Raw genomic sequence first — 18,004 nt, 5'->3', positions numbered from 1 at the left:
ACAAAATACACATTTTGAACCCGGTGTGATCTGCTGTAGCCAGTTCCGCGAGGGAAATCATGGTCGAGGTGACGAGCAAGAAATTGTTGTCCTTGTGGCGTCTTTTTGCTTTTCTCGAACCACATCATATAAAAGTAACATGTAGGTGACGAATAATGTAGGGCGGAATGAATGCTCTGTCTCTGGATACATATCCTTACCCTCGAAAAAATATATGTTTGCTTGAACACAACCAGAAAACTCATTAGCGTCCATGGGAGTCGCATGTGGTGAATCGTCTCTGAGAATTTCGAAACCTGGGTAAGATGGCTTCTATTTGAGTCATGATAGATTGGTGCAACCTTTCTAGACCATCGATTCTACAGTCTCCTCTTCATGTTGAATTAGAGTTGAGAATATAAGAGTGAAAGCTATTTCTTCTCTAATAATAGTTTCGCATCCCCATTGCTTATGTATTATAAATATCAATCATATTATATATAACAGTTGTCAATGAGAAATCACCAGTGAAAGGGAGGTGGATTCCAGGACAGATATTGTCATACTCAGTAATTTGCTCATCAAGACAACTCGAATTTACTCACCCCTCTGGGACCCAATAGGTCTTTTCGGTTCCTAGGCAAGAGCACATGTTGCTATCTCCAAGGACTAGAATAATTGATGCGAAAGGGGCATTGAGTATGAGGTCACAAAGGCACCATACATAGTGGTGTATATGAACTACTACATCCTATCAACTTGGTATTATATCTTCTCCATGACAGTATGTTGATCCAACAAACAGAGTTTTTACATATGCTATCCCCTGGGAGAACCAGGTTGCTGATGAAGTCAACCGAGCCTTTCTTTGATACCCCTATAACCGTAGCAGCATATAGAAAGTGAAAAGGGGCAACTACTACCTCATTCAACCTATGCCCTCAACATCGGTTGCTTTTCAAGACCCACAAGAACGTTGAAGCCGTATCTAATGCCCTAGCCAAGAATTCAATGCACGCCGCTTGCCATATTAGATTTATGTAGAGTCACGCAGCAGGATATTGGGATCGTGTGCATCCACTGTACGAATAGCGTCCGGATTTCAGAGTGGTAGCATGTAACGTTGGCCAGAGAGAGACAATCTTGCCGACGTCGCCAACCCCGCTTCACTACAAGAACCAATATTTCCCCTACTCAGCTGCAAGACTGGTACAGTATCGTGGGGATGGATGAGGCTACAGGTCTACATCTCGAAGTTGTAGATCGGGTGCAGTTGGAGACGTCGGGGTGCCGGCAGTTCAAATGATCCGCTAAGGTTAGCTGTGGCCCGTGTGGCTGGGAGACACAGAGAGAGCGAGAGAGAGACACTGGCAATCGGCTCATGCCTGCATGCTCATCACCTGGAGTGGGTGGTGTGGGGGCCTTTTATTATTAGGGGAAGTCCATGCCCCTTGCCGGGTTGATGAGAAGCAAGGACCACTAGTGACTTTGGGGGAGGAAACATGAGCGGCTCCACAAGGGTCATTCCCGATCCAGCAACGTCCTTGCTTTTTCGTGTCGAGCGTGCAGATTTTTGGATCGTAAGCGATTGGGCGGCCGCCAAACACGAAGGTTCGTACATGCAAGTACAGGCAACAGGGCCAGAACAGTAATGTCTTTCCTCCTCCTCCCAATGTCCGTTGGGATGGATTGGCCGGAGAGCACGACGAGGCAGAATGTCTGGATCCGCCGTGGTATTTCAACGGGCGCATGACACGGTAGGTATCAGAAAATGATATCAATGCTTTTCTGCTCAGGTCCCCTTCCTTTCCCTCTTGCCTCTCTCCTCTTTTAGGCGGGTGCAGACCCGAGACCCCTTCCCCGACTAGTAGCGCATCAGATCAGGGTGTACTCCAATGCAATTTGGCCTGCAATTAATTTGAGCTAAGGTTAGAGGCATCATTAATATGGGAAACTCCCTACTACAAGTAGCAAACACTTTGTTCTGTACCACCGACAGGTAGCACTGACAACATGTGCTGCAACCTTCATGCCCACTCTTCCCTTCAGATGGAGGCTGTCGCCTGAGATTGGCAATTGGATTTGGCTGGCGGGAAATGGTAATCGGATACCTAATCATCTCGAGTCCTTTGGGCGACGCAAATAAACATAAGGTGAATAATAACCTTGATGATGGACTGGAGTTGTACCGGAAGCCTCCGGCCGCCCTCTAGCAGTTCTGGTGCTGCCGACGGTTGCGTTTGTTTCTGACTGCATGCGTTTAGATTTCGAGCTGCAGCAACGGTTTGACTAGTTCGGCACAGGTTTGATGATGAGCGAGCAGTGAGCTGGCAGAAGAGACATTCTGAGCTCAAGCCTCCTTTGCAGGCGCACCTGGAAAAGATGCTTGAACCAAATGGCCATTAATCAAACCAATCAAGGCGCAGGAAGCGTGCCTCTACCCCTGCCGCCAAATGATAAATCCCGTTGCCACTTTTACTCTGGCTGTCAGATCCCGGTATCATCGCATCCTGTTCTGGTCCTGATGGGCTTCCTGATGGGTGGCTGACAACTGGCCGGCGCTGCGAGAGGGACTTGTCGTCGCGTCTCGACAGCGCAGAATACATCAAGGGAGGGATTGATGGCACCTGGCAGCCAATAACTTAACATTCTCCAAATATCGCGTTCGCAGGGGTGGCCCGAAAGGTGGGATTGCGCAGGGAAGAGACCCTCTTTCTATTTTGCATGTACCCTCCACCCTGGTCTAGCCTGGCCAACCAAAGTGGGCGAGAGATGAAGCCCCTTTTGTTTCTTCGACCGTCCTGTCATTCGACGCAGGCAGACGGCCGCTCTCTGGTTAACGTAACGTGGCCGAGCCGGGAGGAGCAGAAAAAAAGTAAATGAGACAGAAACAGACGAGAGAGCGTGTGAGCAGAGCAGAGCCCAAGAGCCCGACGGTCGTTAGATTTGATTAAGAAAAAAAAAGCGGCAGAGACAAGACAAGACAGTGGGAATACTGGCAGAGACCCGAGGCGGCCGCACTGTATTTGCTCTCGTACCCCTTCCATTACCACCTTGCACCGAGCAGGACCACCTGTTGTCTCGACACAGGCCACACTAGCAAAGCAATTGAATTCCTGTCCTGCACCAACCCAATAATCACCATCCATCCCCTTCCCATCCCCCCAACCCATCAACTTCATAGGTTTGGAATTCGGGTGCTGCCATTCATTCAATCCAGCCCAGCTTCTTCTCCTCCTGCCTTTGTGTGCGCCTGTATTATTCTAGATCCTCACCCGTTTAATTTTCTGTGCTCACTTTCGCTTCTGGAGTCCTTGTTACTTCCACCTGCCACCGCAACCCCCCCGAGTCTTTGCGACACCATTGATACGCGACTTCAGACAGACGACTTCGACTCATCGCCTCGTCTTCACTGCGCCTTTGGGTACGTACGCGACACCACCAACTCCCCCCTTCCGGTGACGAGCACGAGAGGGAGGACTTGGGATTTCGTTTGCGTGCATTTGCTTCTGCATCTGCACTATTGCGCGCATTGCACCTACACAGAAACAGTCGCTCCGGCAGCCAGCACTGCGCAGCACTTCTTCACTCGATTCAGGGGGGCGGTTTTCCGAGGCTGGAACTGGAAGCAGGAAACAACTGTCACAACCACCACATGGCATTTGCAGGCTTACCAGTTCTGCTACTGCCGTCACTCACCAGTGCCGAGTGCTTGCTGCTGTTGCTGCCGGTTGCCGTTTGATTTCTTGGTTGCTCAAGCGCCTCCCACGTGTCGCCATGCCCGTCCTAGTGTGTGTTTATTGATTACTTGCTAACTTTTTTGCTCGCCCTGCCCTAGACTTCGCGCCTACCTCGACAAATCTTTATTTCCCCCTCTTCATCGCTATCTAAACATCTTGAAACATTCGATATGGGTAAGCACATCTTGAGTTCTGAAAAAAATGCAATACCCGTCCATGTTCCGGGACTACCACGGGGAGCAACTGCTGCAAGAGACGCCAATCCTGGATACCATCAATCAACTGGGGAGCTGGCCACGCCCGTACACCCGTACGCGCCTTCCTCGATCCCGACAATGCCAAATCTCGAGCGATACGGCAAACCGACTTCTGGCTTCTTGGATGACCGACGCCGCCTCTCGTCCTGTCTTGCAACATTCCGCGTCACATCAACACCCATTCACGCTCGTTTAACCAGCATCACACTCCCCTTTTTGGTTCGACCTATCTCTTCTTAGGTCTCTTCGTCTTTTTGGATTCTTTGGAATACTCGGCCATCGTTAGGAGCATCCGTTTCCCTCTCATCATCCGCCAGAAGAAGTACAGGCTTCCAACACCTACAATATGTCTGCTTTTTTCGTCAACCATGGGAAAGTCCGGGCGAGGAGCGTCCAACTCGACAAAACCACCACCCAAGAAGCCATCATGGCCCAAGCTATCAAGGCCCGGGAGTTTGGCGGCACTCCAGGCCCATCTGGAAGATCCAGCAGCTTCACAAACAAGGAGAACCAAGACCCAGCTCCCTCCATGCGGCACATTCGCAGCATGCTGCATGTGGATGCTCCCACTCTAGGACCTCTGAAGCCGGTTCTCAACTCCACGGATTACGCAGAGCTTTATACCCATAATGGTATTCACCAACTCTGGCGTCTCTTGCAGCTTGCTCCCTGGAACTTGACATGTACTATTTCAGTTTTGGACCAAGACTTGACGGGCTGACTTTTCTCTCTGAACAGCTTCGAACGGCACAGCTTCCCCGGCAGCTATGAGCTCGCCGCCCCCATCAGGTGAGAACTGTTGCGGCCACGCCTCGGAAGCCTGCATGACTGACATGATACACAGCGTCCGGCCCTCCGACATCCATAAATGATAGCAGAAACATTGTTCGCAGGAAGCTTACCGGCTATGTTGGTTTCGCCAACCTGCCCAACCAATGGCACCGCAAGAGTGTTCGCAAAGGATTCAACTTCAACGTTATGGTTGTTGGTATGTAATCTGCCACACTTGAAAACTCGGATAGCTGCGATGTCTAACTGATCCTACAGGTGAATCTGGTCTGGGCAAATCGACTCTTGTCAACACCCTGTTCAACACATCTCTCTACCCCCCCCAGAGAGCGCAAGGGCCCCAGCCTGGACATCATTCCCAAGACCGTCCAGATCCAGTCCATCAGTGCCGATATTGAGGAAGCCGGCGTCCGTCTTCGCCTGACTGTCGTCGACACCCCCGGTTTCGGTGACTTTGTGAACAACGATGAGTCGTGGAGACCTATTGTCGACAACATTGAGCAGCGATACGACGCCTACTTGGATGCCGAGAACAAGGTCAACCGCATGAACATTGTTGACAACCGTATCCATGCGTGTGTTTACTTCATCCAGCCCACTGGCCACGCTCTGAAGCCTTTGGACATTGAAGTTATGCGCCGCCTCCACACCAAGGTTAACTTGATCCCCGTCATCGCCAAGTCTGATACCCTCACCGACGATGAGATCACCAGCTTCAAGGCTAGAGTATGTCGACCGCTTCCCTCCCAATCATCAAAGCAGATGCTGACATGTTTTAGATTCTCGGTGACATCAAGCACCACGGTATCCAGATCTTCGAGGGTCCCCGTTACGAGCTCGACGACGAGGAGACCATTGCCGAGAACAATGAGATCATGACCAAGGTTCCCTTCGCTGTTGTTGGCGCTACCAACGAGATCACCAACGCCGAGGGCCGCAAGGTCCGCGGCCGCCGCTACCCTTGGGGTGTTATCGAGGTGGACAACGAGGAGCACTGTGACTTCGTCAAGCTCCGTCAAATGTTGATCCGCACCCACATGGAGGAGCTCAAGGAGCACACCAACAACAACCTGTACGAGAACTACAGAACCGACAAGCTGACCGCCATGGGTGTTGCCCAAGATCCCAGCGTCTTCAAGGAGGTCAACCCCGCCGTCAAGCAAGAGGAGGAGCGTGCCCTGCACGAGCAGAAGCTTGCCAAGATGGAGGCCGAAATGAAGATGGTCTTCCAACAGAAGGTTGCCGAGAAAGAGAGCAAGCTGAAGCAGAGCGAAGAAGAACTCTATGCCCGCCATCGCGAGATGAAGGAGCAACTGGAGCGCCAACGGTTAGAACTCGAGGAGAAGAAGTCGAGAGTCGAGAGCGGCAGGCCCATCGAAAAGGAAGGCAAGCGCAAGGGTTTCTCTCTGCGTTAAGCCATGCCTGGTCGCCCGCCCGTTTTCTGCCACGACTCGTCTGCGATTTCTTCTCTCTACGATTCATGCCATGTCCACCACAATACCAACCAGCCGCGGTTTTCTTTACTATTTTTTCGCTTCGCCCCTTGTCTATTCACTCTCCTCCTTTTAATCAACCACGCCTCCTCTAATACACACATCTGTCTGAAGAGACTGCCCTCGGCGGGATATGGAACCGCCGTGGGCTGAAAACTGCTGTCGTTGGGGGAGTCTTGCAAAAGAGACTGGGTCGCGGATGAGCGACCGACTGACTTCTCGCCAACGAAAAGGGAATGGTGGCTCCCGTGGGTTTTGACTATTGTGCCAAAGGGAAACATCATATAATCGGTTTCAGGGGGGCCTCGACGAGTCGCATCTGCCTTTTCACATCTCACTATCCCCGCTACTACTATTGCATCGCCATCTACATGATCGATCCTACGATCCCGACGTCTTATGAGATTTGGAGGTGTAGACATGATATTCGGCGAATAGGCACAAACGACATCATCTATCCTCTTGACGAAGCAGACTGCGGCGTTCAGCTGCCGCCCGAGCCCTTTCGCACTACTCCCAAGATGCACCCCGCGCTGGCAATGAATGCCTCGGGTCCCTCAATCCCCTCTTCGTTCGGCATTTTCACGGCAGGTCATGGAATTGGGGTAGGAAGGGAGTCGGACTTTGGTGTTTCGTCTCGGAGGCGAGAGACACGCTGGTCAGGACATACTACTTCCCTACTTAGATGGATGTACTCATAAAAAGTGGAAGAGATCTCCGTCCCGGGGAGACTGGTTTGGGTTTGCAGGCCTCGCTGGCCTGCCATCGAACAGTCGGATTGGAAGATCTCTCGCCACCTCACATGTGAGCCTTTACAGAAGGCTCTCACTCTGGTTTTCCTTACGTCGACAAACACTTTGACAGCCTTTTTCTTGTTTTTCCTTGATTCGTACTTGTAGCTTCGATGTGTTTTTTCTAGTCCAGATCGTCTGAAATAAAAAAGGATGGTCACTCTTGATTCTTGTGTTCCCCATTGAGACTCGCCAGTGAATGCGTCCGAACATTTTATGCTCTACTGGATGTATTGTCTTGCTTTGTAGCTGCGCTGCAATCCGATACGACAACCTGAGCATGGCTACTGCTTCCACTACTTCGACTGACTGATTACTTGAACAGGTAAACACGTATTAGCAAGTTCACGAGATGTTGTCTCCAGTGCCAGATCTACTTCTACAGGTGAAAAGCCGTAGCAGCTTCGTGTAGGTACAACTTGGTCGGAAGGGCGTGCAATCTTTAACTGTACTGTTACGTCACACCTCCCTCCAACCCTGTAGGGAGGGACCGGAGGTACAAGCCGAGGCTGGAAGAAGAGCAGTACGGCCTTCCAAGCCCCTGAGGTAAAATGGCAAACAAGGATGGAAATCACATAGCAACCATACGGTCAATGACAGTCGGTGGTGAGTGGTAGTCATACATTTACTGGTCTTGATAAAGTTACAACATGTCTGTCTATACACACAGATTTGGAGAAGTCGCTTTTGCCGTTCGTTTCTTGTCGCGGCGCGATGCTCCTCTCCATCCAGATCCTTCCCTCCCCTGGCCCTCAAAAGGAGCAGCGGTAGATATTTTGTCGGCACGATGGCCGAGATTCGTAGCACACATCTCTCGTCTCGTCTGTTTCGTTTACTACTAGCCTCCGGCACATTCGTACAATCCATTCATGTAATCCACCGCTCCCGACCTGACCCATCATCCCATATGTAACTCCTGCAGGGCCTTAACGCCGGCGGAGGTACCAGTTGAAGGCCAGCTGGTTGATTTGGTATCCGAAGGGGGTCGGCACCTCGGCGGAGCCCACGCGGGCGACGGGGTGTCGGAGGTAGACGGCCGAGCAGACGTTCTGGTTGACCTCGAGGTAGCGGGGGATGAAGGCGAACGGGCTCATGTAGTCGCGCGGCTTCCAGGGGGTGTGGTAGGGCTTGGCCGGGTCGGCGGGGTTCTCCTCCTCCTCGTGGATCAGCCGCTGGAGGGCCTTGAGCTCCTCGGCGTTCAGGTCGTCGATGCTGCGAGGGGGTTCTTGGCGGGTGGCCTTCTCTGATGATGACTCGGTAGGAGTAGCAGCAGTCTCGGTAGATGGGTCGGACAGGTTGAGCTCCTTGACCATGCTGTTCAGCTCGCCGAGGATGTCGGTAGGCGTCGCCGTCGACCGGCCGGCCTTGGAGAGCAGAGGTTTGGCGCGCTTCAGGAAGGAGCGGAGGTTCTGCTTCTGGGAGGTGGATACGTCACGGTTGCGGGCGAGGATCGACTTGGCCTGCTTCGTGAGCTTCTGGATGGCCTGCCGCGTCGGCTTCATGTCGGCCTTGGCCGCCTCGGGCTTGTCTGTCGTCTCGGGGTCCTGCTCTGGCGCCTCGGAGGCCTCTGCAGCCTCCGCGGCCTTGGCTTCGGCGCCCTCTGCCTCCTCGGCTGCCGGCTCAGCTTCTGCGTTGTCTTGCGGGGCCTTGCTGGCCTGTCGGGCGTTGCTGCCGCCCTTCTTCTTGGGTTGTCCGGTGGCAAACAGCACGGAGTCGGGATCGACCTGGAACATGTCGCCCGGGTTGAGCTTATAGGCTGGGTAGTGCATCTAGGGAAGAAGCATTTCATGTTAGCCCTTGTCTGTTCTGCCCCTCGTTTCCCCACTGTCCGTTGGTATTACTACTCACCACCTTGCCATTGACCTTGACCTTGCCGTGCACCACGAAATGCCGCGCCTGGCGGGCGCTGCTGGCGAACATGGCGCGGAAGATGGCGATGTCGAGGCGGCGCTCCATGGGGGCGAAGGCCATGTTCATGTAGGGGGTGATGGTCTTGGGCTCGACGACGTCCGACTTCCAGCGCTGCACGATGTCGCGGCCGGAGCCCCTACCGGCGGCCATCTCGGAGCCGTCGTTCTCGGCCATGTAGCGGGGGTTCATGTTGGCGACGCTGAGCAGGCGGCGGCTGAACATGCGCTCCCAGTCGCGCTCCTTGATGTGCTCGCCGTGGTAGGCGCGGAGCAGGCCCTTGGCCCGCCATTTCTGCTGGAAGAAGGTCTCGTGGTCGGCGAAGCCGATCTTGGGGTCCCGCTGCCGCCAGAGGTTGTAGAGGTTGTACTTGCTCCACGACTGGCGCAATTTCTGTGCGGAAGAAGAAGAAGAGAGGTCCCGGTTAGCATCTTCTTGTGTGTGTGTGTGTGGCCTGTTGTCGCATGACGACGGCAAGCTCTGGCGCCAATTGGGCCATTGGAAGGGGAATTGGAGGGCTTACCGGCCGTCGGAGGACGTGGAGTCTCCTTTGTGCAGCTCTCGGCATGGTGGCTGCTGTGTTGAAGAGTCTGGCCAAAATTGAACAAGGCGTTGATCGACTTCTCTTCTTCGGCGGCAGCTCAGGTTTCTGGTGTGGCATGCGACCAGTCGGGATCGGAGCTGGGCCAGAAATTTCGAGACCCCTGTCACGTGGCGCTACCCAAGATGGCACTGTGCATACCCCGCCATTCGAGGTGACAGAACCACTGTATTTACTAAAACTACAGACTGTGCAATCATTATTCCACGAAGCGACCGCTGGAATAAACCGTAGGTACTTTCTTTGTCGACACGCCTGCCTTGATTATTCCACTTACTCCAGCTTACAACAGTGGAATAAACGTAGGATACTGTATAATCATATTCTCGAAGTGACTTGACCGGTCTATTCCAGCAGGGGCTTGCTGCCTATTGCAGTAGTGGCTTAGGTAGACATTTAAACACCATCCAGGAGTGTCGAGTTTAGCTTGAGGAATTCGGTCGCGAGCTGAACATCTTTTTTCATCCTTTCAAAGTCGTTTTTGTTGAAGGAGATTGAACAAGAAGCATCTTTCATGAATCTCGCATAGATTTGGAGAACAAAGAATGGATATGACGGCTATGATGGATGTCACCATCTTGGCCATTAGGAGGAGTACAAAGAGCCTGGTGTCTATATAAGCATGGCATGGCGGACAACCTACATGTCTATGAACATCTTCTGCAACAGCAGTCCTTGGCTCTTTCAGCAATTCACCTTACACAAACTGTTCAACCAGATCACCCATTAGAACGAACTCAGCGTTGTCTGCACCATGTCGACAACACCCAGCCCCACAGAAACCGGGAGTGCTCCTGCAGAGAAGCCCTCTTGGACTACTCCTGATGATGAGGAGGTCCAGAAATACATACCAAAATATGAGGTAGTTGGTGACTGGGAATACGAAGTCGAAGACGCTGAGTTGTACGAGCCTGGAGGTCTCGATCCTATTCTACTATATACGACCATTGGCGATCGGTTTGAATTCATTCATAAGCTAGGCCACGGGGGCTATTCGACCGTTTGGCTTGCTCGTGATCGCGAACAGAATCGCTGGCGTGCTTTAAAGATTGTCGTGTCGAGTCATTCGTCCGAGGATTCTGGGGAGTTGTTGGCAAAGAGGCTACTTGGCGAGAACGGCATTGGCTTAGAAGAAGCTGTCGCTCATCATATCCTGCTGCCCGAAGAACATTTCTATATCGAAGGGCCCAACGGCCGGCATCTTGTTTTGGTGCTCCCTCTTCTAGGCCCGACCCTCCCCCAGTGGCTCGAGTTCAACGAGCACAAGGATGATGTTAAGAGAAAGCTATGCCGCCAGATGATCGAGGCAATTGAGTTCCTCCAGAGCCAAGGTCTATGCCATGGAGACTTCAGACCTAGGAACATGTTGATGAAGCTCCGCAACGTCGACCACTTCACCGAAGAAGAGATCAGAGAGGCCCTCGGCGGTGCGCCAACGAGATATAGGATTCAGACTCTGGCGGGTGGGGATCCTGGCCCACATGCCCCAGACTACGCGATAGGACCTGGAAAATGGTCTATTACAGACAAGGACCATTTGATACAGGAAGATCTTGTCGTCACCGACTTTGGCGAAGCATTTGTACCTGGCGGTCATAAGAACTCCCGTTATGCAATTCCGAGAGCGCATGCCGCGCCCGAGGTCACCTTCACCTCCGAACCTGGGCTGCCCAGCGATATTTGGTCACTGGGAGTCGCAATCATGGCGGTTCTTGGCACTGACCCCTTTCTCAACGATATTCGCTCCACTGTGATGGCTCTGGAAAGATACCTTGGACCCTTGCCACTGAGATACCGGACCGACTTCGAAAAACAGCAGAACAAGCATTTGCTGGCATGCTACAATTACACCAGGAGCCGGTGGCAAGACTTTATCCTTATGGAAAAGGTCTCACCTGAAGACAGGCCAGAACTTGGGGTGTTCTCTTTGACCGAGTCGCAGAAGAACGACCCGTCCCACCCGGCAGCCTACGAATCGGTAGCTGCACTTGAGGAGGCGAGAGACGCAGAGAGGGGCGGCTATGCGCACCCTATATCGGATATACTCGGATGCGGGAAAGAAGTCTTTTTCGAGAAGACAGATCCCAGATATAACCCGGAAATAACTGGCCATTACGAAATGCCTCGCGAGGAAGCTGATCTTCTTACAGACTTGGCGCTAAAGATATTCCTATTAATATCACCAATTTAAGGGCTACCAGGACTAGCAATAAGGGTATTACGTACGTAAAGCGTATAAATTATTAAATCTTTTATATAAAAGATTTAATAAATTATATTATAATAAATATAATATATATAATAAATATATTATATTAAACCTTAATTTATTAATATAATTATATTATAACTTATTTAATATTAATTAATAATTATACGAAATAATTATAAATTAATAAAAATAACGAAATAATATATTAATAAAATCTTTAATAATTATATTAAATAACCCCGAAAAATCCCGCAAAATAAAATTTTAAAAAAAAAATATAACGAATTTTACTATATAATTTTAAACCCTTTCTTTAAACCGTAAAGTAAAAAAGAAAAAATAAAGTTTTAAATTATACGAAAAACTAGCTATATTATATACTACTTTATACCTTAAACCATCGTTATACGAATAAACTTAATAATATTATACCTATTATAACTTTTATAAATAAAACTTTTATTATTAACTCGAACCTAAATAACGATTATATTATATATAAAAACATTATATAAAATATAAGAATTAAAAAAAGAATTTATTAAAAATATATTAATATTACCTTTTAAAATAAAATTTTTAATATAAAAATTTTTCTTAAATCCCCTAAAACGAAAAAAATATATAATATATATTTTATATAATACTTATACGAATATATTACTTTTAAAATTAAAAAAATAAAACTAAAAAAATAATTCTTTAACGATTTTAAAATATAAAAAATATAATACTTTAAAAAAATAAATTATATAATAATAAAAATATATTTATTATATTTTAATAATAATAACGTTTATACTTTATTCGGAAATTTTTATAATTAACTTATAAATATTATAAAAAAACTTAAAAAAAAAAATAAAAAAATTTTTATATAATAATAACCCTTTTTTAATAACTTTTATAAATAATTTTAAATATAACGATTCTTTTTTAATAAATTTTATATTTAACCCCGAAATTACGATAAAAATTAATTTAAAATTTATCGAAATAAATATTATTAAACTTTAAAATAAAATATAAAATAGCCGATTATATAAAATAATAAATAAATAATTTATAATTTACTTTAAAAATAAACCCGAATATTTTTAATATATAAATTATTTAAAATATTCTAACCTTCCTTATATTTAACTTTAAATATATTTTAAACTTTTTATTTTAAAACTTATCCCTTTTATATAACTTTATTTATAATATTCTTTTAAAAAAATCGATATATAATAAAATAATAAATAAAAAAAACTTCTAAAATTTTATTAAAAAATATCGGAAAAAATAAAAATATTCCGACCTTTTATATAATATCTTTATAAATAAAATCCGAATATTTATTATTTAATATTAATAAAATAATTTTATAAAAAAATAATATTACGCTTTTTTTTTTAAATATTTTTATCGATTATATAATAAATTTTTTTATTTATAACTTTAATCTTAAAAAAAAATAAAAAAAAATATATTATATTTTTAACGATTATTTTAATATAAAAATAAACTATAATTAATATTATATAAATTAAATTATAACTATTTTTATATAAATAAAAAAAAAAAAACCTCGAAAAATTATTATATAATATATTAAATACTTTTTTTAATAAATTATAATTTATTTAACGGGCTTTTAAAATAAACTTTTAAAAAAAATTTAATTTCGAATAACTATTGTTTAAATATATTAAAAAATTCCGATATTTATATCGGCCCTTATTTATTAAAAATCGATATATAAAAAACTTTTCTTAAACTTTTAAATATTAATAATTATTATAATAAATTAAATAAAAACCTTAACGTTTTTACTTAATTAATTATATAAAATTATAAATTTAAAAACATATTTTATTAATTAAAAATTTATAAATAACTATATAAAAAAAAACCGCTTTAATTATAAAAACAAAAATATTATATAAAAATTATTAAACGTTTTAATTTAATCGAAATTAATAAATATTTTTATTATCCCGCTTAAAACTTTTATATAATATAAAACTATTAAATTAATAAATATATCGTATTTATTATAAATAAGGATATTAATCGATAAATTATTTTAAAAAAAATTAATTTTATATTTATATATAATATATTTAAATATATAAAAATATTAAAATTAACCCCGGAAATTATAAAACTTTTATATAAAATTAAAAAAATAAATATAATAACCACCTTATCGAAATTATATCCGAAAAAAAATTAGAAAACTTTAATAATAACCCGAAAAGCGACTTTAACTTCGATTCTATATAAATAATTAAATATTACTTTATTAACGCTATATTTTTTTATTAATTTATTAAAAATAATATATATTTTATAATTAAATTAATTATATAAATCGAAATATTTACTCTTTATAATTAATATATTTAAATATATTAAAAAAAACTTTAAAATATTAATATAATAACATTCTTTATAATTAATAAACTTTAAATAAAAGTTTATATATAAAAAAACTTTAATATAAAAATTAATTAAAACTTTAAATTAATAATAATTTAATTTAATAACTTACTATTTATTATAATAATTAAAACCGTTATTATATAATAAAACTTTAAAATAACGATATATTATATCTTTAAAATAATTATATTATTTTTTTTTTACTTTTTTAACGCTAATCGATTTAAAATATATTATAATAATACCTTAAATATTATTATATAAAAAAAAAAAAAATATAATTTTTTATTATTTAAAAATAAAAATATTTATTTTTTAATATTAACTATATAAAAATAATAATATATTTTATAAAAAAAAAACTTTATTATTTATATTAAAAATTCGGCTACTTTTATATAGAAAAATTATATAACTTTTTAAAAAATATCGATTATAATAATATTATTTCGATAAACTTTAAAAACATTTAAAAAATTTATATTAAATATTAATTATATAATTTAACTTTATAATATTTTAAATTCTTTTTTTATAATAAATATAATTTTAATTATAAAATTATTATTAATATTATATATATTATAAAATAAAATATATTATATATTATCGATATAAATATATCTTTTTAAACCGTTATATTCTTTAAATTATTTAATATATAAAATATTTAAAATACCTTTTATTAATATTAAATATATATTTATTTTAAACCTTTTAATATTATATTATATAATTTAAATATTTATTTTAAAAATAAATTTTAAAATTATATATAAATAATAAAAATTATATATAAATAAATATCTATTAAAATATATTAAATTATAAAAAAAGTCGAAAAAGCTTACACTTTATTTTATTAAATATATAATATTTTTTAAAAAAAACTTAATAATTATATTAATTTAAAAATAATCCTTTAAATAATTATTAAAACTTTAAATAATATTATTAACCTAGATAAACTTATCCCTATATTCTTTATTTTTAAAATATACTTATAAATTAATATATAATCTCTACCTTTTTTTAAAATATAAAAAAGAATTTAAATTATATAAAAAATAATAAAATTATTTTAAAAATATTATATAAAAATTAATATTAATTAAACTTTAAATATATAAAACGGTTCGTATATTTATAATATTTTTAACCTCCTATTTTATATTAAAATCTTTATTTAATAAAAAAAAAAAAAAAATTAAATTATATAAAATTATCGTTATTAAAAACTGAATTATTTATATTAATATTAATAATAAATTAAAAAACTTTTAAATAATATGAATTAAATAATTCTTTTAAAAAAAAAAATTATACTTTAAAAAATAATAAAATAAAACTATATATATAATATATATTTAAAAAACTATTAAAATAACTATTATCGTCTTATATAATAAAATAATTACTATATTAATTTAATATAATAATGAAATAATTATTTTATATAATAATAATTATATATTATATTATAATTATTAATAATAATATTTTAAATTTAAAAAAAAAATTTATAAATTATATTATAATAATAATATTAAACTTTAAATTACTTTTATATAATACCTTAATTATATTCTTAATTATAAAAAAACGAAAAAATTATAACTTTATTATAAAATTTTAAAATAACGAAATTATTATAACTCTTAAACCCTTATTTTAAAAATTTAATATCGAAATAATTAATAATTTAATTATTTAAAAAATATTTAAATTTATATAATAATAAATAATATTTAATAAATATTATATCTTTAAAATATAATTTATATAAAAAATAAAAAAAAAAAAATATAAAATTATATAAAAAATTTAAATTTATAATTTAAAAATATAATAATAAAAAAAAAAAAAATCTTTATTTAATCTTTAATAATTTAAAAAATAAATTAATAACTTTTATTTACTTTTAAACCGACCTTAATTTAAAATTTTAAAATATATAAAAAATTATATAATATTATTTAAATATATATTTAATTATATAATTAACTTATTTAAAATATATATATAAAATTTTCTTATAAATTTAGAAATCGATTCTTAAAAAAAAAAAATTTTCTATATTATTTCTTTATTATATAAACTTATTAAATTTAACTTATATTAATTTAAAATATATTATAAATATTATATATAATAATTAAATATAATTATTTTAATATATAACTTATATCTCCTTTATATAATAATTAAACCGAAAAAATTTAATATTATAATAATATAAATCGATAATATTTTTAATTTTATAATACCCTTTTTTTTCGATATAAAAAAGAAATTAATAAAAACTAAATTTTATATAAAATTAAAAAAAACCTTTATTAAATAAATACTTATTAAATTTAACGAAAAAAAAATCTTATTATATTTATATAATATCCTTTTTAAATAAAAAAAATAAATAAATTAACTTTAAATTATAAACCCTTAAATAACTAATTAAAACTAATAATATATTTCTTAATATATAAAAAATATATATATTATTTTAATTTATTAATTAGAAATATTATATAACTTATTAATTATTATTTAAATTTAAACCTTTAAAAAAAAAAATATTAAATACTTAAATATATAAATTACTTAATAAATTAAAAATTTAATATAAAAATTTTAATATATCTTATTTAACCTTTATTATATAAAAATATATATTTTTATTAATAATTCCTTTATAAATAATAAAAACTTTACTTTTTAATTTAAATATTTTATTTTTATTAAATAAAAAATTAATTATATAAAAAATCGATTTAAAATTTAAAAAAATATTATTTATTAAAATTTAATAAAATATAAAAAGATTATTTAAAATATACTAATAAATAAATTATATAATATAATATTAAAAATTAATAACGATATTACTTTAAATTTTATATTTTAATAAATTATATAAATCTTTAAATTTTAAAATATTTTAATAATATTTTATATAAACTTAAAATAATAAACGAAAAAAAGCTTATAATTAATATTATATTACTTTAAAAATTATATAAAAAAAAAATCGCCGAAATTTATTAAATTAATAGTTAAAATAACTTTATTAATACTTTTATTAAAAAATCCCCGAATATAATCCTTAAATAATTTATTTTTATAAATAAATTTATTATATAAATTAAAATATATATTAAAAAACTTACCCTATATATTAAATAAATAATATAAAATTATTATATAATATTTTTATTTTTTTCTATTTTTTTTTCTTTTTTTATATAAAATATATAATTATTATTAAATATTTTTTATATTAAAAACTATATAAAAAAATCGAAAAAAAAAAACGTAATTATATTTATTTTAAATTTTAAAAAAAAAAATTTATTATATAAAAAACTTTTTCCTACCTATTATTATATAATATTTATTATATAATTAACCCCGTTTATAAATTATTATAATATTAATATTATTTTTATTATTATTATTATTATTATTATTATTATTATTATTATTATTTCTATTTCTATCTTTATTATTATTATTATTTTAAAAAATATAATATTAATTATTATATAATATTTAAATATATAAAATATAAATATTATTTTAATATAATTAAAATTAAAAATAATTATAAAATAAATAACTATTTAATATACTATAATAATTTTTATATAAAACTAATAAAATATTATAAAAAATAATAAATAAACTATAAAAATAATTTTTATAGTAAAAAAAATAAATATAAATAAAATAAAAGGTATCGATTTAAAAAATTCGGATTTTAATATTATAACTTAATATTTAATATATTTATTCTTTATTAACTTA

The 18,004-nt window shown here is 37.2% G+C and overlaps 3 protein-coding genes across 3 annotated transcripts; 2 read left to right on the top strand and 1 right to left on the bottom strand.

Moving 5' to 3' along the window:
* Positions 1 to 4,322: 4,322 nt before the first annotated feature.
* Positions 4,323 to 6,180, top strand: PG985_003979 (Septin-domain-containing protein; the record flags this gene model as incomplete). Its single annotated transcript, XM_066823748.1, has 5 exons — positions 4,323 to 4,659; positions 4,715 to 4,765; positions 4,821 to 4,960; positions 5,024 to 5,491; positions 5,545 to 6,180. The coding sequence occupies 5 exons, from the start codon at positions 4,323 to 4,325 to the stop codon at positions 6,178 to 6,180; spliced, it is 1,632 nt and encodes a 543-aa protein (XP_066686908.1).
* A 1,795-nt stretch (positions 6,181 to 7,975) lies between these two features.
* PG985_003978 (mitochondrial 37S ribosomal protein uS4m) lies at positions 7,976 to 9,525 on the bottom strand (the record flags this gene model as incomplete). The annotated part of the gene is made up of 3 exons (XM_066823747.1): positions 7,976 to 8,818; positions 8,898 to 9,350; positions 9,481 to 9,525. The coding sequence occupies 3 exons, from the start codon at positions 9,523 to 9,525 to the stop codon at positions 7,976 to 7,978; spliced, it is 1,341 nt and encodes a 446-aa protein (XP_066686907.1).
* A 787-nt stretch (positions 9,526 to 10,312) lies between these two features.
* On the top strand, positions 10,313 to 11,749 carry PG985_003977 (kinase-like protein; the record flags this gene model as incomplete). The annotated part of the gene is made up of 1 exon (XM_066823746.1): positions 10,313 to 11,749. One exon carries the CDS (start codon positions 10,313 to 10,315, stop codon positions 11,747 to 11,749), a length of 1,437 nt encoding a protein of 478 aa, XP_066686906.1.
* Between the last annotated feature and the right edge of the window lie 6,255 nt (positions 11,750 to 18,004).

The sequence above is a fragment of the Apiospora marii genome (genome assembly GCF_038362585.1).
Source record: "Apiospora marii strain CBS 49790 chromosome Unknown utg000003l_segment0_segment0, whole genome shotgun sequence".
Classification (NCBI taxonomy): domain Eukaryota; kingdom Fungi; phylum Ascomycota; class Sordariomycetes; order Amphisphaeriales; family Apiosporaceae; genus Apiospora; species Apiospora marii.
The sequence above is the reverse complement of the archived record's forward strand: the minus strand, read 5'-3'. Positions and strand labels throughout refer to the sequence as shown.